This window comes from Hakea prostrata, chromosome 4 (assembly GCF_041222555.1).
Source record: "Hakea prostrata isolate BN-2017 chromosome 4, UWA_Hpros_2, whole genome shotgun sequence".
Classification (NCBI taxonomy): domain Eukaryota; kingdom Viridiplantae; phylum Streptophyta; class Magnoliopsida; order Proteales; family Proteaceae; genus Hakea; species Hakea prostrata.
The window spans coordinates 38,310,737-38,334,535 of record NC_142603.1 but is presented as its reverse complement, the minus strand read 5'-3'; the positions used below and the strand labels follow the sequence as shown (position 1 = coordinate 38,334,535).

At 39.9% G+C, this 23,799-nt stretch overlaps 1 protein-coding gene across 1 annotated transcript; it reads right to left on the bottom strand.

Moving 5' to 3' along the window:
• Positions 1–21,341: 21,341 nt before the first annotated feature.
• On the bottom strand, positions 21,342–23,424 carry LOC149018818 (MDIS1-interacting receptor like kinase 2-like). Its single transcript, XM_089153975.1, has 2 exons — positions 21,771–23,424; positions 21,342–21,664 (listed from the first exon to the last, which is right to left on the bottom strand). The coding sequence occupies exons 1-2, from the start codon at positions 23,407–23,409 to the stop codon at positions 21,342–21,344; spliced, it is 1,962 nt and encodes a 653-aa protein (XP_089010101.1). The 5' UTR covers positions 23,410–23,424.
• Between the last annotated feature and the right edge of the window lie 375 nt (positions 23,425–23,799).

Genomic DNA, 23,799 nt, shown 5'->3' with positions numbered 1-23,799 from the left:
CAACCCAGTGTTTCACCTTGGGGAGCCCCGATCTTGTTCGTGAAGAAGGACGGTCATATGCAGATGTGCATAGACTACCGGGGATTGAACAAGTTGACGATCATGAATAAATATCCTCTTCCTAGGATTGATGACTTGTTTGATCAATTGAAAGGTGCAACTGTTTTCTCAAAGATCAATTTGAGATCTGGATATCATCAGTTGAGAGTAAAGTCTAGTGATGTCTACAGGACTGCATTTAGGACCAGATATGGGCACTATGAATTTCGAGTCATGCCATTTGGTCTTACTAATGCACCGGTAGCATTCATGGATCTGATGAATCGAGTATTTTAGGTTGTCTTGGACAAATTTGTCATAGTATTCATTGATAACATTTTGATATATTCAAAGAGCGAGGAAGAGCATGTTAAGCATTTGAGTTTTGCCTTGCAGCGTTTGAGAGAGAAATTGTATGCCAAATTTAGCAAATGTGACTTTTGGTTGTCCAAGGTTATCTTCTTGTGTCACTTTGTTTCTGCTAATGGTATTAAAGTTGATCTTGCAAAGGTTAAACCCGTGGCAGATTGGGACAGACCCAAGTCAGTCACCGAGATTTGAAGTTTTCTTGGTATAGCTGGTTATTATAGGCGTTTTATTGAGAATTTCTCTAGATATCGGCCCTATGACTAAGCTTACCAGGAAGGGAATCAAGTTTGAGTGGAATGAAGCCTGCGAAGAGAGTTTTCAAGAACTCAAGAAGAGGATGACTAACGCTCCGGTGTTGACAATACCAGATGACTATGGAGGTTTGACAATGTATACTGATGCCTCTAAAGTTGGTTTGGGTTATGTTCTAATGCAACATGAGAAGGTAGTAGCTTATGCTTTTAGGCAGTTGAAGAACTACGAGCATAATTATCCTACTCACAATTTGGAACTTGTTGCTGTGGTTTTTGCTCTGGATCTGGCGTCACTATTTGTATGGTGAAAAGATAGCAATTTTCACTAACCACAAAAGTCTCAAGTATTTCTTTACTCAAAAGGAGTTGAATATGAACAGCGAAGATGGCTAGAACTGGTGAAGGACTATGATTGTGATATTCAATATCATTAGGGAAAAGCTATTGTGATTGCTGATGCTTTGAGTAGAAAGAGAAATTGAGAAAGTGTAGATCTGGCATCTCTCAGTAAGCCTTTATTGTTCTCTATTATCAGATTTGTGCTTGAGATTGTGTCAAAAGATTTTGATGTTGTTCTGTCAGCTGTATCAGTTCAACCGAGTTTGAGAGACAGAATTTATTGCTTTGCAATTGACTGATCCAGAATTGAAGAAGAAGGTTGACTTGATTACCTCAAAGAGTAAGGAAGTAGCAGATTTCTCCCTAGCCTTTGATGGTGCTCTTGTTTTCAGAGATAGAATTTGTGTTCCAATAGTAGAAGACCTCATAAATGAAATTTTGACCGATGCCCATCAGTCCATCTTCACCATTCATCCTGGAAGTGTAAAGATGTATCAGGATATGAAGGGATATTTTTGGTGGCCCGGCATAAAGAATGATATGGAAGACTTCATTGCTAAATGTGGAACTTGTTAGCGGGTGAAAGCTGTTCGGCAACCTTCATCTGATCTTTTGCAACCTCTTCCCGTACCTAGTTTGAAGTGGGAGGACATTGCTATGGATTTTGTTACCGGTCTACCCCGAACCAGTAAAGGGAATGACTCAGTGTGGGTGGTAGTGGACCCACTGACCAAATCGGCTCACTTCATTCCGATGAAGATCACCTATACTATGCACAAATTGGCCCAACTGTATGTTGACAATGTGGTGAGACTGCACGGTACACCTCTCGTTTATGGAATAGTCTGCAGAAAGCCTTGGGTACTCAGTTCAACTTGAGTACTACTCATCATCTACAGACCGATGGACAATCGGAAAGGACCATACAAATTTTGGAAGATATGCTTCGAGCGTGTGTCATTGATATGAGTGGTAACTAGGGATGACATCCTAGCTTTGGTGGAGTTTGTATATAATAATAGTTACCAGTCTACAATTGGAACGACCCCGTTTAAAGCTTTGTATGGAAAGACTTGCAGAACTCCTCTGTATTGGGATGAAGTTGGGGAAAGGCGTGTTCTTAGCCCTAATCTAATTGAAACCACAGGTACTATGGTGGATATGATTAGAGAAATGATCAAAACTACTTAGTCTCGACAGAAATCCTATGTGGATAAAAGAAGGTCAGATTTGGAATTTCAAGTTGGTGAGCGTGCGTTCTTGAAGGTTTCGCCGATTAAAGGTGTCATGTTGTTCAATAAGGAAACTCAGCCCTAGGTATATTGGTCCCTTTGAGATTACTGAGAAGGTTGGACTAGTAGCTTACAAGTTGGCTCTGCCTTCAACTCTTGCTAGTGTGCATGATGCATTCCATGTATCTATGCTAAGGCAATGCTTAGCAAGCGCAGAGTAGTTTCTCCATCATGAACCGGAAGGTTTAAGTGCGGATTTAACGTATGATGAAGAACCTGCTGAAATCTTGGACAGAAAGGATAAGCAGTTGAGGAATCAGACCATACCTTTGGTAAAGATCAGATGGAAGAACCATTCATTTGAGGAAGCATCTTGGGAAAAGGAAGATGAAATGCGGACCAAATACCCCCATCTTTTCGGACTTATAGGTACGTTGTAATTTCGGGGATGAAATTTCTTTTAAGGAGGGATGGACGTAACAACCCCCGTATTGCATGTCCGATAACTTGAAGATCTAGCTGGGTTAAGTTGTGGAGTGTCTAGATAGAAGTCCATGATCCATACCCTGAACCCATGGATCTAGATTATCTTGATGAAGAACCTGCCTTACTGGGAAGTGGGATCTATGGTAGAAGGCAAGTGGTGGTTGGAGACATCCAAAATGAAGGTATGACGTCTTCCATGTGTTGATTAGTGTTAGGTTGAGGTTGGGAGTCAACCCCTTAAGCAAAGCACCCAAGTACAGCAATGTACTAGGAGGCAGTTGCTTAAGGCGGTTGATTGAACCAATCAACTGCCCCAAGTGACCGTCAAGTCCTGCTTGTGGGATTTTGCCCTAATTTTGCCCATGGTCTCTATAAATAGCAACCCTCGCCCTATTAATGTATTATTATACTCGAGATTGTTGTTTTGGATAGTTAGGTGGCAGTGGAGACGTGCTAGAAGGTGAGCGAAGTGCGAATTGAGATCTGGAATCTTTCCTCCTCTGTTCTAGCTGATCTGGTTGAGATAAGTGAATTCCCATTCACCTTTTCTCTTTCTTCAACTATTGAATAGTGTAGATCTATCCCCATGTTGTTTGTGGTTACCAATCTTGTTAGTGGTATTCCTTCTTCAATGTTCTTGATTGGATCCTGCCTAAAAACGAATCCCTGCATTCGAATAAAGGACGGATTTAATCAAGAGGGAAGGAATTGGGTGATTGATCTATGATAATTTTAGGGTTTTGTTTTGCTCCTTGGTTGTAGACATGTTAAGTTCGAAATTCGGATTGAGATCATCCCAAAACCGGATTGAAATTGGATGATCAAAAGCCTGAGTTTCGGATTTGAAACTGTCTGTTTTTGGGGCGGTTGCTTAAGGCGGTCGCTTGGCAAGTGACTGGCTGGGTCGCAATAGCTATGTGACTTTTGGCTTTTACTCGATTTGACTCATTTATCTTATGTTATCTTATAACCCTATATTTAGGAGGACTCTGTCTTTGCTGAAAGTCTTATAATTGTGTTTGGGTTGCATTCTAGAGAACTTCTACTCAATTGTGGGTAAGGACATACATGCTTATCTATATGCTATAACATGTACATGATGAATCGATTGTTTTCTTTACTATTTATTAATCATGTACCTTGCTGTAGTTGTATAAAGCATGATGATACTATTGTATACTTGTTGTTTGGGATGTTCTTTTATGTACTTTATCAATTATGATATTGAACAACTAGTTGTGGTGTGATAAAGAATGGTGTAGTGTAGTTGTGATGGAAAGGGTATTCCATTGGGATATCTTGGCTTGAGATATCAGAGGGCTGTGGTATGGGACACATGCTCATTGATGCCTCCAACACTATCATGACTACTGAATGACATACCTAGGGAGTCTAGAATTGCATGGCTAGGTACCCCACATACTACTACCCTTTCGGTAGGGGAATTGAAGCCGAATGACCCGTGACGATGGTGACGTGACTTTGTTTCTTCCTACATCAGTAACAAGTCTGTGCAGAGATTCAATGGTCCACTGTTGTTCATGTATTGGTAGGGTTGCATATGTTAGGGTTGGACTCATGGACGTCCAAGGAGCAGACCGGGTGTCGTGAGGAGTCATGAGAGCATTCCACCCCAACAATATGTGGATGACCATAGGGTTAGGGAGTGGAGTCCAACTGTGAAACCCATCCCTAACCTTGACCTGAAAACCTGGTTGTTTGTAGATCTGAAGACCCGAAGTGAAGGAAGAAGGAAACTATGGGCCATCTCAGTAGAAGACATGGTGTTAGACCCAAAACCCATGGAGATTGAAGATGGTGCTCCATACTTGGAAACTTGGGTATTGTTTGAGAAGAAACTACACCTTGATGAAGGAGAGCTTAGTTGATGGACATAAAGCCTAGTTGGGCATGGTTTGAAGGCATTTCTATATACTAGGTGAGTTATTTGTTGAGTTGGTAGAAGCCCACTTGAATTTGAGGAGGTTTAGGCCTTGAATTCCCTATTTGGCCTTGCTGTCCTAGCTTGGTTGACTGGCCAGTCAACTAGCCAGGCTGTCAGCTGCTGACGAATCAAAGAAAATCTTCTGTTTAGGGTTTTTGGAACTCTGTTTAATAGGACTTCGTGTTTCTTAGGCTCTTTTGTTTCTAAAACCTCTAGAGAACGTGGGAAGCCTCTCTCAAAGCCTCTCCGTGGTATTGTTGAAAACTCTTGCAAGATCTCAAGTTTCTTCATCTCTTGTTCATCTTCAAGGTTAGTAATCTCTTAACTTCTCATTGATTTACTCTTCTATTGATCTAATCCTATTGCTGTGATTATGAAGATGGTATTGCAACCTTGCAAACACCTCTTCTACAATCTCTAAGGTTGAGAATGAATCTCCATTCATTCCAATGATTTTTAGAAGAAATCATAGTATTCTTCATGAAAGCATGATTTAATCTTATTGTTTTGAATTCTCTAGCATGATAGATCCATTCTCATGTTAGTATTCATCTCTGATCTACTGTTAACATTCATCTAGTGAATCCTTGTTCTCTCTAATCTTTGCTAGATAATTTTAGATTACTATTCCTAATGTTCCTTTGAAATTTTGGAGTGTTTCGAATCCCGGAAGATGAGTTTCGGATCAAAATTCTCAATTTTGCTACGAACACTGTTCACCTAGTCAACTGGACCAAGTTACCAGGTAGGCTGCGAGGCAGAATAGCTTTGGTTTTCTTCGTCCGATTTGATCCGTTCGACCTTCAATCTTCTAGGTCTTTTTCCTAATGTTGTATCTATGCTTGTTTAGGGTTTATTTGCTAACTTTGGACTTGATCTCTTGTTCCTCCGGATTTTCTTCGAATCTAATTAAGGTAAGGACAGTTGTTTCCATATTAACATAAATTTCGTGAATCTTAGTCTCTAATTTGGGAATTTCATAGATTCTCTGTTCTTCTATTTTCTTAATATGATATTATTGTTGTAAGTACTTCAAGTACAGTAGTTCATGTATTCTTCTTATTACTTTGATCATGTATGGACATTATTCTTGTAATTTACATATTCAATTGATCGTGTTTACATATGTATCTTTCTATATGTTGTAATATTAGTTGTGTATGTTATGACTGAATTGGGAATGTGATTGATTAGGTATGATTTGGGATTGGGGAATGTCCTTTGACGTTTCTATCCTCGGACATCAGTGGAAGTGGTATGGGACATTTCCGATGGTGCACTTTGACTCTTTCCCGGGTTATTGTTTGTCATACCTGGGGCTTATCTAGCGGTGTTTGGCTAGGATGTCCTTGTTATATCAAACCCAATTCAGAAGGGTATTGAGACCGAGTAACCCGTGGTAGAAATGTGGGTTTGTGGGCACTCAAGACATATAACCAACCCATGAGAGGACATGGATCACATTGTGGGGGCCATTCATTGGTAGGGTTGCAAGTAGTAGACTTGGGCCCATGGGCACTCAAGACCGGTGTGCAATCCATGAGAGGACATAAGAGCTTCCCGTTTATTATTTGTGGATGACCAATAGGGTTGATGAGCCCGTAGTCCGAGTTGGTTGAAGCCATGGGATACGCTGACTCTAGTGAGAAGGATACCATAAAGGATCCTGAGAGGGGACAAATGGAAGTATCTGACTCTAACTTGATATAACCAAGTAGATGACTTGCATTTGGCTAGGTTTTACCTTGACATGCACCAATACTTATACCAATGTTGATGTGAGAGAGCGATGACCTAAACTATCACATCCACCCAGCCGGTACCCCATTTGGAATACCCGGGATGCGATCCACAGTCTAAGGATCAATGATCTGAGGTCCATGCCTCCCACATACACGGTAACACAATCATGAACAGTAATAATTAATGGTAAAAACAGCTAATACTAAGTATCATGAATAAGATAAGAGTAACTAAATCAGAGTGCGGAATATAGATAATAATAAAGTGTGATCAAAATCATAAAGGGTGAGAAGGTGTGGTAGCCACCCTCTCAGGGCAGCAGAAAAGAAGTAAATCAAGTTAGTTACATATCTGAATGTCACCAGAATAATTCAAAGACAAGTTAATTACAATATCCAAGGTTCCACAAATACACCAGGGGAATGGGGCACTATGCTAGGGTTTCTTCTATACTAATGGTAGTCTCCTCAACAGTACGGATGAAGTAAACCCAGCGCTGCCGCTCCCGCACAACTGTGGGGCTAACCCTGGTGCGGATAGTAATCCTCCTCGGCTCCAATATACGGATCCTCACCGACGCCACTACCAGGAGGGTAGTATGTGGAATCATAGTCCGCCTCATAGGAGGTGCCATCGTAATCTTCGGTACCTGGAATGTAATCTAAAACATTTGCACAAAAAGGAATGAGTTTGAAGAACTCAGCAAGGAAGTTATTCCATAATTAGAAATCATACACATTCAGAACATATAATAATGCAATGTGATATGGAACATGTGATGCAGATATGAACCTAACTCTATGAATGCTGGTCTCTAAGGTAGACATGCTTTAAGTCATAGCACCGTACTTCTCTAGGTCGTCAGTCACTCTCCCATTTCCATATCTTGGGAATGCCCAGGGAAGATCGGTAAAGTCATCAAAAACCATGGTAAGGGGATCGGTCACCGCTCTCTCACATCACCATTTGGTCAAGTACTGGAGCATGTCACAGTAAAGCCTAGCCCAATGCAAGTCATCTACTCGATCGGTCAAGTCGATTCAGATACGTCCATTCCTCGCCCCCGGCGATCCTTTCCGGTATCCTTCACACTAGAGTCAGCGAAATCCCGGATTTCGGACTCATCAACCCTATTGGTCATCCACATATAGTAAACGGGAAGCTCTCACGTCCTCTCACGGATTGGTTACCGGTCTTGAGCGCCCGTGAGCCCAAGTCTATCCATATGCAACTCTACCAATAAATGGCCCCTTTCAGGTATCCGTAGCATGGTTTATGTCCCCTACCGGATTGGTTACCGGCCTAGAGCGCCCATCCAACCATACACTACCACGGGTTGTTCGGTCTCAATGCCCTTTCGATTCGGGTCTGACATGACAAGGATGAACCTAGCCACACAACTAAACAATCCTATGTATGTCATCCAATAACTCGGGAGAGTGTCGATAGGCACCATCGGAGAACATCCCATATTATTCCCTCCGATGCCCAAGGACAGAAGTGTCAGTAGGACACCCTCCAATCCCAAGTCATACGTAAGCAATCACACATCCAATCTCATCATTTCTCATGCATCCAATGCATATTCATAATAGTAATCAAATCATGATATTGAAACGAATTATTATAAACATAAGCAAATCAAAATGATAAAGTAACACAACAAAAGTATAAAGATTTAAATGTTACTTGTTCTAACACATATGTAATAAAGATATCATAATGATTGAAAGAAATTTAGGGATTTCATTCTTTGAATAAAGCACAGTTCAATATTTGATGACTTATAGGTTTATGGATATAACCATCCTTACCTTGGATGAGTTGATGATGAATTGAGAATACCAAGAATAGTCCAATAGAATTGTTAAGGCCCTAAACAAACATCAATAATAAGTTAGAAAAGAAGTCAGGAAGATCGGATGTCATTTGGGTCAAAACTGACCAAGGTTGCTGTCAGCAACAACTTTGGTCGATGGTCTTGGTTGATGGTATCGACCAAAAGTATCGACCCAAAATTGTCCTCGAAGCGAGAATAGTGGATTTTGGGGATTTTGGTTCGAAATGAGTCTTCCGGTGTTCGGATCAATCTGAAACTTGGAGGCATACTTAACAACAGTAGTAGGACACTGTAAATCAAGGAATTAACCCAATCCAATGGTCCAATTAAAAAGCCCCAATTTGAGCTATCAAGTTCAAGTGATAAACATCATGGCATGAGTTGGAATTGATTGCATTGATGAGGAATAGCATGCAATAGCTAGAGGAACTAATAGAAATTCGATTGGAATCATATGGCAATGTTAAACATGAACATAATATACTCTATAGCTCAGTTTGATATCAAATGGTATGATGTTAATAGGTAAATCATGGAATACATATGCTAGGCATGAGATATAAGCATTAGCATCAATGAATGGCTAAGGGAATCATGGATTGAGCATGAGTAGGCACTTGGAGTGGTGGTTGCAAGGTTGCAGTACCATTCCAAATGTCCCATCAGCAAGATGACAATAGAAAAGAGTAGAAAATGGTAGGGTAGAGAGTGGAATGAAGAGTCATACCTTAGTGTGGAAGATGAAGACAAGAATCAATGATAATCTAAGTGTATTTGATGAGATACCCTTCACACTAACCATGGAGCTGCTTTGGGAAGCTCTCCCCACGTTCCCAGGTGAGAAAAATGATTGCAAAAGGCTCAAGGCTCGAGGTCATATTAAATAGAAAAGGAATATTCCATGGAATCATTAACTTGGCAGACTGGGATATTCTGGTCGATGGTCCTTGGTCGATGGTATCGACCAAAATGATCGACCAAAATATTTTCAGCAGAAAACTCAGGTTTATAACAGCAACTTCAAGTAGGGATTTGAAAGACTATACAAGGTCAAATTGAGTGAGGTTTTCTTCCACAATTCAATCAAGAAGTTTAGTTTTGGGGAATACCTTCAGATTGTGCACAGGAGGTCATTTGGTACATCAACCATATTAATCTTCTCCGATGCGCAGACTTTCCTTAAACACCGACAATGCATTTAAGCAAGGGGTATCATTGTCAATGTCCAGGGCTCGGTCTCCAAATCATGATCATCAATCAGAATGGTCCATAAATCTTTTCTTCCACTACTTCAGGTCCTCGGACCTGAATACAACAGTGGATCCGGGTCAGGGTCAAGGTTAGAATAGGGCTGGATATTACATAAACCCCAGCCAAGGAATGTCCAAGAGGGATGCAGGACCCAATTACCACCAGAGAACCCAAGATATCGAGATGGTTCAGGGAGAGTGATTTGAGACCTACCCAAAGAAGTATGGTGCTATGACTTAAAGCATGTCTGCCAATAGAGACCAACATATATAGAGTTAAATTCTTACATGCATTGTTTGTTTCATATCATATTGCATCTGCTATGTTTTGCTATCATGTTATTTGTGTTGCTATGGAATAACTTGCCTTGCTGAGTTCTTTTGAACTCACTCCTTTTTGCAAATATCTTTGTTAGACTATCCTGCAAGTACTGACGAATATGAAGGCCAGTACTATGAAGCACAAGCCGATGACGCATACTACTCCCAAGCTGGTGGCTACAATGACTGTGAAACCCAGCCCTAACCTTGACCCGGAAAACCCTGTTGTTTGTAGGACCGACAACTCGAAGAAAAGCAAGAAGTCAGCTTTGGGCCATCCCAGTGGAGGACTTGGTGTCTGGCTTTGAATCCATGAGTGTTGATGACAATGTTCTATTTATGAAAACTGAATCTTGATGAAGATCGGATTAGTTGATGGACTTGGAGTGTTCTCTATCATGGTTTGAAGGCATTTCTACCTATTAGGTAAGTCACTTGGTGTGTGTGCAAAACCCCTTTATGTTTGGATTTGATCTGAGCCTTCAATTCCCTGTTTTGAACTTGCTGAACTAATTGGTCGACTCATTGGTCGATTGGACCAGTCGACCAATCCAATCGACCAATGGGTTCTGTCTTTGGTAATTAGGTCTTGCTTGCTCTATTTAAGTCCAATCTCGAGTCTACTTCGTATTTTCTGCCTCCAAACTCTTTGGAATGAACCAAAGACCTCTGCAAGTCATCTCCCTTGCGCTCTTGGTGTTTATCTTGACGGATCTTCGTCAAAACTCGTGTTCTTATACAAAAAGGTATGTTTACACTCTCTTCTTCTTCTTCATCCTTGTTTTCTTTCCTTTTTGAGTTGAAACAGTAGAGGAGATGATGCATTCTCTGTTGCAAACATCTCTGAACTTATCTCTCATGATCTTCCTAAGGATTAATGGCTAAAGCAATGTCCGTAATCATGATCATTGCAAGCTTTTGAAGGAATCATGATCTAAATCATGATCTTGTCTTCGTTTGTCTTTGATTTAAATTTTGATCTTCTTAGATCTATTTTACTGATCATATTAGTAGACAATTGCTGTGTTTTCCTTACATGATCCATGATCTATCAATCTCTAGTTGTTTCTCCTCTAATCATACCATGCTTTCTTCAAGTATCATGACTGATACATCTATGGTAAGTTTTGTTTCCTTATTTAGATTCATGTTCTTAGATCTATTTCTTGAAGATCTATGTATGCCTTCCATGATATCTTTATCAAAATCAATTATTCATTCTCCTATTGTTCTTGTCTATGATTTGTATTTTTAATTCTTCAAGAATCATGATTAATCTAATTATGGTAACTTTTATTTCCTAATTTGTAACTCTAAAACTTGATTCGATTAGTGTTTTGAAGTCCTCTTTATGTTAGGATACTACCAATGTAGTTTACCCCTTGTTTAGTACCCTTTTGAACCACCAAATTCGGTTATTTATTCTTAAAACTCTGATTTTGTAGGCCACTGTCTCTGTTGGTCAACTGATTGGTCGACTGAGACAGTAGACCAATCCAATTGACCAATGAGTACAGCAACTCCAGATTTGGTCTGTTTTGGATGTTTTGATATCTTTTCTTTTAGGGATCTTTCCTAATATGTTGTATACACTTGTTTAGGACCTTCTTCTCAAGTTTGTCAAGGTCTTACTTGAATTCTTAAGATTCCTTTGCAAGTTATAAAAGGTAAGGATGGTTACTCCCTTAACAACATAAAGTGTATATTTTCTATATTTGAATCTTGTTAGTTTATTTCTTTAATTGGATTCTTACAATGTTATACTACTGTTGTATTGTCTTGATATCAGTAGCATTACTTGTTTATATTAAATTGACTCATGTATGATTTACTTACCAGTTATATACAAGTTGAATGTTATTATTGATTTCTTTCCATATATGAAGTTACCATATATGTGAGGTTATGGATTGATGCTTGTGTATGCTTAAGTATGGTTTGGGAAGGAGAGGTGTCCTCTTGACACTTCTGTCCTAGGACTACTACGGGAATATTATGGGATGTTTCCGGAGAGGCCCTTTGGACACCTTCCTAAACTATTGGATGACATATTTAGGGTTGTCTAGTAGTGTTTGGCTAGGATGTCCCGTTATGTCAGACCCTAATCGGAGGGGTATTGAGACCGAACGACCCGTGGTAGCAATGGGGATTCATGGGCGCTCAAGACCGATAACCAACCCGTGAGAGGACAGGCTTCACATTGTGGGGGCCATTTATAGGTAGGATTGCATATGGATAGACTTGGGCTCACGGGCGCTTAAGACCGGTAACCAACCCGTGAGAGGACGTGAGAGCTTCCCGTTTACCATATGTGGATGACCTATAGGGTTGATGAGTCCGTAGTCAGGGACTATGAGGACTCTAGTGTGAAGGATACCGGAAAGGATCGCCAGGGGCGAGGAATGGACGTATCTGGATTTGACTTGATGTAACTGAGTAGGAGACTTGCATTTGGCTAGGCTTGACCCTGACATGCGCCAGTACTTAGACCAATGGTGATGTGAGAGAGCGGTGACCTAATCCCCAGCCAATTGAATGTCCCGAGGGATGCCGGACCCACTACCAAAAGGCGTTGTGTGATGAGACCTTCCCAAAGAAGTATGGTGCTATGACTTAAAGCATGTCTGCCAATAGAAACCAGCATACATAGAATTAGATTCATACATTCATTGTTTGTCTCATACCATATTGCATTTATGTTTGTTTTGAAATCCTGCCATTTATGTTATTATGATTTAACTACCTTACTGAGTTTCTTTAAAACTCATTCCTTTTGTACAATGTTTTGTTAGATTACTCTACAGGTTCTAAGTATCATGACTGCTCATATGAAGAGGCGCAAGGAGAAGAGGCACATCTCCAGGAAGGTGATTGCGGTTACGACAATTACACTGAAGATTCCTCGGGTGGTTATGCTCCGTACGATGCTTAGTCCGACCATAGAGTGGAAGCGCCCTTGTGCCATTTTTGAGATTTATACTTATAGAGACGTTGTCTATAAGATTGAGAACAATTTAGTTACCTATTGTACCTGCTATTGGGATTAGATTTTATTTTGTTCCTTTTCTTTTAGAACTATTATTCCGCTGGTTGTAGAGTGGGATTCCGCCTCACTTTACTTATTGATTTAGACATTCTGATTATCTTTCGTACTCTGATCATATACATGGTGTATTCTTTCCTTATTTGGATCTTTGGTTTATCTGTTGCACATCGATTATTATTGTTCATGATTATGTTATTGTTTATGTGGGAGGTTGATTACTCGATACCTGATCTTCGGGGCTGTGGATCACACTCTCGGGTATGCCAGTTAGGGTACCGGCTGGGAGGATGTGACAATGACTATGAAAGTGAAGAACTCATGGGTGAAGATGTATCGCGTCAGGATTAGTCGTACTCATATGCTAGTTACTCGTTATTTGGATTCTGAGACTTATACTTCTAGAAGTTGTATTTATAAGTTAGAAGAGACCTTAGTTTAGTTTGATTCTTCTTTTCTTTCTTTTCTTTTGAGAATCGGTTGTAATCTTTTCTTTTAGTTTCGAGCAACATTCCGCTGTGTTATGTGGAGTGATTTTCCGCACACTCTACATTTGATTATTATATTGGTACCATTATTTCCACACTCTGATTATGTTGTTATATTCTTCATCTTATCTTGATCTCTTTGTTTATGTAATTTAACATTTGATTTAGTCTTGTTCATAATTATGTTATTGTATATGTGGGAGGATGATTTCCTCGAATACTGGATCTTCAAGGCTGTGGATCACACACTTGGGTATGCTAGGTAGGGTACCGGCTGGGTGGATGTGACACCAACAGCGGTAGCCAGTCCATGAGGGTTTTCATTCCTAGGTTGCGAAGGATACGAAACCGAGTTGGTTGGTGCCATAGGGGAAGTATCTGAACTTCATGTAGTATGTTACTAGTATGACTTGCATTGGATTAGAAACCCTGACATGCGCCAGTACTCTTTGCTAATGGTCGTGGTAAGAGAGTGTTGACTTAATCCCCAGCCATGGATGCTTGATGAGGACTTTACCCCTTTACCCAGGAGCCCAACAGAGGTATCCAGTCCGTGAGGGATCAAAGTGAATAGACCTACCTAGAGAAGGGTTGGTGTCATATCTTAAAGCATGTCAGCTATCTAGAGACTTGCATAGTTAGATTTTAGTAGCATTCATACTATTGCATATCATTCATATCATATATGCATTGCTAATTGTGTTGACATGTGGATGAGAATTATGTTATCCTTACTAAGTTCATCAAAACTCATTCCTTTCTTTGTATGTATTATACAAATTGTGCAGATGGTTGCACGTCGTCAGAAATTGGAATTGATTCGTATGAAAGATCCCTCATGTATGAAGAAGATGTGGCACCGTCAGTGGGAGATGGAGATAGTGTGCACGAAGCCTCCTGTGGATGCTTGGAGTGTGCTTATAGCACCCATTGATGGCCGAAGGAGGCAGATTGCCCGTCATTTTGCTGATCATATGGAGAAGAACTGGAAAACCCCCTTGCTTGCTAAGTTAGAAAACCAGTTCTTAGCTTTGGAGAAAGAAAATAGAAAGAAGTAAATTTAGTTTATTTTGTTTGCTTCCACGAACTCGTTATTCCTTTTTGAACATTGATTCTTTCCTTTATCATTTTATTAGAGTATTTGGACTCCTGTAATCCTTTTGTTAATTATTGAACTTGCCCGTGTTCTTGATTTATCTGTACTTGTATTTATTATTATTGATGGGTAAGACCGTGGATCCTGTGATGGAGCGCACCCATGGGTTGTTGGGCGGGTAACCAAGACCGGCGGGTGGGGTGTGACAACAACCAACTCAGACTGTCCTCTCACAGGTTGGTTACTAGTCTTGAGTGCCTATAAGCCCAAGTCTACTACTACAACCCTACCAATGAATGGCCCCCTCATTGTCATTCATGTCCTCTCATGGGTTGGTTACCGGTCGAGTGCCCACATATCCCCATTGCTGTCACTGGTTACTCGTTCCCAATTCCCTTCCGAATCGGGTATGATATAACAAGGTAATCCTAGCCAAACGCTTCTAGACAAGCCCTAGGTATGTCAACCAATAATCAGGGAAAGGGTCAAGGGGCACCATATGAAAGTGTCCCATACCACCTCTACTGATGTCCAAAGACAAAAATGTCAAAAGGACATTCCTCATTCCCCAATTATACTTAAGCAATCACATTCTCAATCAGTCATTCACAAGCACTACTGATAAATAAATACATAAGGAAATAACCAATCATACATGAGCAAGTCCTACTGTAGTTACAGTAATTATAGCAACAATATAACTATGAGAAAATTATAAGAACAGTAATATGACCATGCAATATGAATCAAATACAAGCAAACATGTATTTTAGGTTATTAGGGAACAAACGTCCTTACCTTTATTTAATTCTCAGAATTTCGGAGAAAAGAATGAGGACAGGTCCAAAGTTAGCAAATAAACCCTAAACAAACATAGGTTAAGCATTAGGAACAAACCCTTGAAGATTGGAAGTGAAATGGATCAAAACATACCAAACCTGCAGCTATTGACATTGTGGGCAGCTTAGCTGGGTTGCTCAAGTCTGATAGACCCAAGTGATTACCCCTAGTGTTCTATACGATAGAAACTCTAAATTTTGATCCAAAAGTCAACTTCTGGGATTCAAAACACTCCAAAATTTTAAGGGAAACTCTAGAATAGTAGTGTCACATCCACCCAGCCGGTACCCCATTTGGAATACCCGGGATGTGATCCACAGTCCAAGGATCAATGATCTGAGGTCCATGCCTCCCACATACACGGTAACACAATCATGAACAGTAATAATCAATGGTAAAAATAGCTAATACTAAGTATCATGAATAAGATAAGATTAACTAAATCAGAGTGCGGAATATAGATAATAATAAAGTGTGATCAAAATCATAAAGGGTGAGAAGGTGTGGTAGCCACCCTCTCAGAGCAGCGGAAAATAAGTAAATCAAGTTAGTTACATATCCAAGTGTTACCAGAATAATTCAAAGACAAGTTAATTACAATATCCAAGGTTCCACAAATACACCAGGGGAATGGGGCACTATGCTAGGGTTTCTTCTATACTAATGGTAGTCTCCTCAACAGTACGGATGAAGTAAACCCAACGCTGCCGCTCTCGCACAACTGTGGGGCTAACCCTGGTGCGGATAGTAATCCTCCTCGGCTCCAATATACGGATCCTCACCGACGCCACTACCCGGAGGGTAGTATGTGGAATCATAGTCCGCCTCATAGGAGGTGCCATCGTAATCTTCGGTACCTGGAATGTAATCTAAAACACTTGCACAAAAAGGAATGAGTTCGAAGAACTCAGCAAGGAAGTTATTCCATAATTAGAAATCATACACATTCAGAACGGATAATAATGCAATGTGATATGGAACATATGATGCAGATATGAGTCTAACTCTATGAATGCTAGTCTCTAGGGTAGACATGCTTTAAGTCATAGCACCGTACTTCTCTGGGTCGTCAGTCACTCTCCCATTTCCATATCTTGGGAATGCCGGGGGAAGATCGGTAAAGTCATCAAAAAGCCGTGGTAAGGGGATCGGTCACCGCTCTCTCACATCACCATTTGGTCAAGTACTGGCGCATGTCACAGTAAAGCCTAGCCCAATGCAAGTCATCTACTCAGTCGGTCAAGTCAGATTCAGATACGTCCATTCCTTGCCTCCGGCGATCCTTTCCGGTATCCTTCACACTAGAGTCAGCGAAATCCCGGATTTCGGACTCATCAACCCTATTGGTCATCCACATATAGTAAACGGGAAGCTCTCACGTCCTCTCACGGATTGGTTACCGGTCTTGAGCGCCCGTGAGCTCAAGTCTATCCATATGCAACTCTACCAATAAATGGCCCCTTTCAGGTATCCGTAGCATGGTTTATGTCCCCTACCGGATTGGCTACCGGCCTAGAGCACCCATCCAACCATACACTACCATGGGTTGTTCGGTCTCAATGCCCTTCCGATTCGGGTCTGACACGACAAGGATGAACCTAGCCACACAACTAGACAATCCTATGTATGTCATCCAATAACTCGGGAGAGTGTCGATAGGCACCATCGGAGAACATCCCATACTATTCCCTCGGATGCCCAAGGACAGAAGTGTCAGTAGGACACCCCCAATTCCCAAGTCATACATAAGCAATCACACATCAAATCTCATCATTTCTCATTCATCCAATGCATATTAACAATAGTAATCAAATCATGATATTGAAACGAATCATTATAATCATAAGCAAGTCAAAATGATAAAGTAACACAACAAAAGTATAAAGATTTAAATGCTACTGTTCTAACACATATGTAATAGTCTCATAATAATTGAAAGGAAATTTAAGGGTTTCATTCTTTAAATAAAGCACAGTTCAATATTTAATGACTTATATGTTTATGGATATAACCATCCTTACCTTGGATGAGTTGATGATGAATTGAGAATACCAAGAATAGTCCAATAGAATTGTTAAGGCCCTAAACAAACATCAATAATAAGTTAGAAAAGAAGTCGGGAAGATCGGATGTCATTTGGGTCAAAACTGACCAAGGTTGCTGTCAGCAACAACTTTGGTCGATGGTCTTGGTCGATGGTATCGACCAAAAGGATCGACCAAAATTGTCCTCGGGGCAGAATAGTGGATTTTGGGGATTTTGGTCCGAAATGAGTCTTCCGGTGTTCGAATCAATCTGAAACTTGGAGGCATACTTAACAACAGTAGTAGGACACTATAAATCAAGGAATTAACCCAATCCAATGGTCTAATTAAAAAGCCCCAATTTGAGCTATCAAGTTCAAGTGATAAACATCATGGCATGAGTTGGAATTGATTGCATTGATGAGGAATAGCATGCAATAGTTAGAGGAACTAATAGAAATTCGATTGGAATCATATGGCAATGTTAAACATGAACATAATACACTCTATAGCTCAGTTTGATATCAAATGGTATGATGTTAATAGGTAAATCATGGAATACATATGCTAGGCATGAGATATAAGCATAGCATCAATGAATGGCTAAGGGAATCATGGATTGAGCATGAGTAGGCACTTGGAGTGGTGGTTGCAAGGTTGCAGCACCATTCCAAATGTCTCATCAGCAAGATGACAATAGAAAAGAGTAGAAAATGGTAGGGTAGAGAGTGGAATGAGGAGTCATACCTTAGTGTGGAAGATGGAGACAAGAATCAATGATAAACTAAGTGTCTTTGATGAGATACCCTTCACACTAACCAAGGAGCTGCTTTGGGAAGCTCTCCCCACGTTCTCAGGTGAGAAAAATGATTGCAAAAGGCTCAAGGCTCGAGGTCACATTAAATAGAAAAGGAATATTCTATGGAATCATTAACTTGGCAGACTGGGATATTTTGGTCGATGGTCCTTGGTCGATGGTATCGATCAAAAGGATCGACCAAAATATTTTCAGCAGAAAACTCAGGTTTAGAACAACAACTTCAAGTAAGGATTTGAAAGGCTATACAAGGTCAAATTGAGTGAGGTTTTCTTCCACAATTTAATCAAGAAGTCTAGTTTCGGGGAATACCTTCGGATTGTGCACAGGAGGTCATTTGGTACATCAACCATATTAATCTTCTCCGATGCGCAGACTTTCCTTAAACACTGACAATGCATTTAAGCAATGGGTATCATTGTCAATGTCCATGGGCTCGGTCTCCGAATCATGATCACCAATCAGAATGGTCCATAAATCTCTTCTTCCACCGCTTCGGGTCTTCGGACCTGAATACAACAGTGGATCCGGGTCAGGGTCAAGGTTAGAATAGGGCTAGATATTACAAGTAGTCTAAGACTATCTAATATAGATTAGGCATAAAAAAATGATCAAAAGAATAGAATTCTAATCTAATAAAAAACTAAGTTTTACTGAAATAAATCCGTGAATTCTACGGAGAGGCTAGAGAGAATGAGAATTCACTCTAGAAAGAAAAGAACAGTAGATCTTAGATATAAATAATCATGGGAATGATTCTAGCATGCTTTAGAAATCAAAAACATAGAAGGGATAGTCAATTATGAAGATCCCACTTGATTTCACTTGAAATCATCATGTGGAGAATTCACAAAGTCATAAAGTGTATGGAGATCTACTCTAGAATAGCAGGGATTGGAGGATCAGTCATGAGGATGACATATGATCATCCTCCTATCAAAGAGAATAGAAGATGAAGTGTGAATACCAACCTTAGAGAAGAAGAATTGCCAAAAAGCTTTGAGAATTTGAAGAGGATCTTCCAAAACTCCAATGTGAATGCTTGAGAGAGGCTTCGCACGTTCTATGGAGGCTTTAGAACAATGTGGGCTGATAACCACGAAGTTCTATTAAGTAGAGTATCAAAAACCTTAAAAAATATGGAATTTACACATAAGGCCCTATCACTATGGGTCGCTCAGCCTAATCGACCCAGGTGATTGACCTAGGCTAACAGCAAGCCCAAAATCAGGGAATTCAAGCTCCAAACCTCAAAATTTTCAATGGGGCTTCTCCCCACTCAACAAGTGACTTACCTAGCATTGAGGGACCTTCCAAAACATGTCCAACTAGGTCTCAAGTCCATCAACCAAGCTCTTCAACACCAAGATGTAGTTTCTTCTCCAATTCAGACAAGGTTTCCAAGTAGGGAACTCCATCATCAATCTCCATGGGTTATGGGTCAAACACCATGTCTGAGATGGCCCACAATTGCCTTCTACCTTTGTCTTCGGGCCCACAAACAAATGAGATTCCAGGTTAGGGTTTGGGCTAGATTTCACATTCTCCCCCCATTAAAAGAAATTTGTCCCCAAACTTAAAAGTATACCTGGGTTTCCAAAAAGATGGGGAAACTTCTCTTTCATCTCTTCTTCCTTCTCCCAAGAAGCTTCTTCAAGGGTGTGATTCTTCCACCGAATCTTTACCAAGGGAATGGTTCAATTCCGCAACTGTTTGTCCTTTTTGTCTAGGATCTTGGTCAGCTCTTCATTGTAAGAAAGGTCAGCACTAAGTCCTTCAGGTTCTCGCTATAGTATGTGTTCCGGATTCTCTATGTATTGCTGAAGCATTGATATATGGAACACATTATGAACTCCAGCAAGAGACGGAGGTAAGGCCAAACGATATGCTACAGGTCCAACCTTCTCAAGAATTTCATAAGATCTAATGAACTGAGGGCTAAGCTTTCCTTCAACATTGAATCTCATTACACTTTTCATAGGTGACACTTTTAGGAAAACTTTCTCCCCAACTTTAAATTTTAAATCCGTCCTTCTCTTATCTGCTTAAGATTTCTATCTTAACTAGGTCGATTTGATCCTTTCTCTTATCATGTCCACCATTGCACTTGTAGCTTCAATCATTTTCGGACCTAACACTTTTCTTTCACCAGTCTCAATCCAGTACAAGGGTGTCCTACAAGTGTTTCCATACAAAGCCTTAAATAGAGCCATGCCTATTGTTGCTTGATAACTGTTGTTATAGGCAAACTCAACCAAAGCTATGCATTCATCCCTGTTCATGCAACCTGGAGGGGGGGTGAATCGGTTGCAACTAGTTGATTGTCCCAATTTTGCAGTTTGTGCGCAAATACAATGTAAATTGAAAATTCAAATGAATTAAACAATAACAAGCAACCACAACACAGGATTTATAGTGGTTCGATTATACAAGTCTATGTCCACTCCTCTCTTGGCCTCAAAAGAGTATTCCACTAATTATTCTCTTTCAATATAATGGGTAGAGATCAAACCCTTACAATAATCTTTGTTACAGGGCAATTTGTTTAGGGGCAAGAGCACCCTATCCGTCTCCTTTAAAATTTGAAAAGGAGATGATGTCTTCTATTTTCTCAAACACAGTGTGCATGTTAGGTTGAGATTGGGGATTATTGGCTAAACATAGGATTGCCAACTTCATAATAGATAGGATCTCTTCCACCATGTCTATATTGAGAGGGGAGAGTCGTTGATCTAGCATGTCTCTCAATATTATGTTTTGCTTTGTTGATGGTAATGATAGTATTGAGATGAGTTCACTTGGACGTCTTCCCATCACCACTTCTAGCATTAATACCCCAAAACTATAAACATCATTTCATTATTGATTAATTTGTTTACCAATTCATATCTATTGTATGTAAAAAATGATGAGTGTTTTGTTCAGTGTAGCTTACTACAAAGGAAGAGGATAGATAATTGCATTTTTTTCCTTCATAGGTTACTACAACTTTTGCTTCTAATCTTATCTGAGCCTATTTTTGTCCTAAGCATTTATTAAAATGAAAGAGAGTGATAAAAAGTCTGGTCTTAGGTGGTGGGCTGATCCCACAAGACCCCTGCATAGGAAAATGATACACACTTGTACATAAGCAACTTATACGAAATCTAAAAAGCTTTAAAACAGAGGCATACTCTCAACACTTACAATAGATCCTTATTTCCTTTTTGAAAATTTCAAAAGGAGATGATGACTTTGATTTTCTCAGACACAGTGTGCATGTTAGGTCGAGATTGTGGATTATTGGCTAAACATAAGATTGCCAACTTCATAATAGACAAGATCTCTTGTTCCATGTCTATGTTGGGAGGGGAGAGTCGTTGATCCAACATGTCTCTCAATAACATGTTTTGCTTTGTTGATGCTTGTATTGAGTATGATGGCGATGATAGTGTTGAGATGAGTTCACTTGGATGTCTTCCCATCACCACTTCTAGCATTAATACTCCAAAACTATAAACATCACATTTTTGGGTCACCTTCATAGTGTAGGAAAGCTCTGAAAGGCAAGAAAGAAAAAAGTCCAAACAACAATTAAATAGATATCTCATACTTATTTAATTAATTTGTATTTCTTCATAGTAGGAAAAAGGTGAAGTTATAACCTGGTGCAACATATCCGTAGGTTCCTGCTCGAGTAGTCCAATTGGATGAATCAGGCTTTAATAGTCTTGCAACGCCAAAGTCAGATACACATGCTTCGTATTCATCGTCCAATAGGATATTATTGCTCGATATATCCTGGTGGATGATTGATGGCAAACAATCATGGTGCATGTATGACAAAGCATTTGCCACACCTTTAATAACATTAACCCTTTTTATCCAATCTAATTCTGATGCGAGGGAGTTGTTGTTGAGGATCTTAGCCAAGCTTCCCCTCTCAAAATACTTGTAAACCAAGAGTGAATGTTGTGCACATGAACAAAATCCATATAGTTTCACAATGTTTCGGTGTCGGATTTTTGTCAGTGCACTAATCTCATTTTTGAATGCTTGTATGTTGGCTTTCTGACATGAATCCTCTAATGGTTGATGAAGCTTTTTGACAGCAACTACTTGATTCGTTGACAATTTGGCTATGTACACGCTTCCAAATCCTCCTATGCCAATGCAATATTTGGCATCAAAATTCTCTGTTGCTTCAACAATCTCTTGATATGCTATTCTTCCATTGTAATTCCATATAGAAAATAAATCCATTTTGCGTGGTATTGCTCTTTGCATTGTCTCAACATTTATTTTTCTTCGTTGGACATGGAAGATACAAAAAAGAGCAAACGGAAGAGATAACAAACCTAACACTGGAACCAAGACAACAACCAAGATTTTAAGGGGTGAGTTTCCCTTTTCACTCTTTGACAAGGATGATTTGCATGGTGGCAAATCAGTTGCATTCCCACATAGTGCTTTGTTGTTCCGTAAAACATTTGTTGTAGCATTTTGAAAGGCTCTGATGTTTGGAATTGGACCTTCAAACTCATTGTGAGATATATCAACGGATGTCAAGCTAATCATTCCATCAAAAGCAGAGGAAATGGTACCTGAGAGTTTATTGTAGGAGATATTTAACTTTTCCAAGTTCCTTAAATCTTTGAACTGTGATAGTATCTCTTTAGTGAGGCTGTTTTGACTAAGATCCAATAGCTCTTGAAGGTAAATCAGATTGCCAATCTCAGAGGGAATGCTTCCATTGAAATTATTGTTGCTGAAATCCAGATATATCAAATTGGAGCAATTCCCTATTTCTTTTGGTATCTGTCCACTCAAGGTGTTGGACGATAAATCAATACTTGTTAAGCTATACATCATTCCAACTTCTGATGGTAAACTGGCAGAAAGTTGGTTGTCACTTAAACTGAGATTTAGCAAAAAATTCAACCCACTAAATTCCTTTGGAATGTCTCCCACTAGATAATTTGAAGAAAGGTCAAGAACCCGGAGATGAGTTAACATCCCAAGCTCTGGAGGTATCTTACCTATAATATTATTCGCAGCCAACTTTAGAGCTTGTAGGTTCTGGCATTGTCCCCAAGTTGATGTAAGTTCACCATGCCATTGATTGTTGCTCAAATCAATGTAATTGAGCTTCTCATAGACCCCAAAGTATTCTGATAAGTTCCCAACGAATTGGTTATTATCGAGCCGAACTCTAAATAGGCTTGTGCAGTTTTTGAAACCTTTTGGAAGGTGACCTGTGAGATGGTTGTTATATGCAGTGAACCTTTCAAGAGATCCACCCATGCATAGTCCTTGAGGTAGACTGCCTGAGAAATTGCTATCTCCCAATTGCAAGTTTGTCAACTTGGTAAGATTTCCTATTTCTTCAGGGATTGATCCAGAAAGTTGATTACTAAAAGCATTCAAATTGGTGAGACTCTTCAGGTTTCCCAAGGTGGAAGGTATGAACCCAGATAGATGATTAAGGGACAAACCTAGCTCAGTTAGGCTTGTCATATTTCCTATTTCTGAAGGAATACTTCCAGACAGTTGATTCTCATAGAGGGCTAAAATGGTGATGTTTCTCAAACTACATAAAGAGACAGGAATTGAACCATTGAGATTCTTCTTAGCAAAGGATAATCTAAGTAAGTGATTTCAAGTTTCCAATTTCTTCAGGGATGAAACCAAATG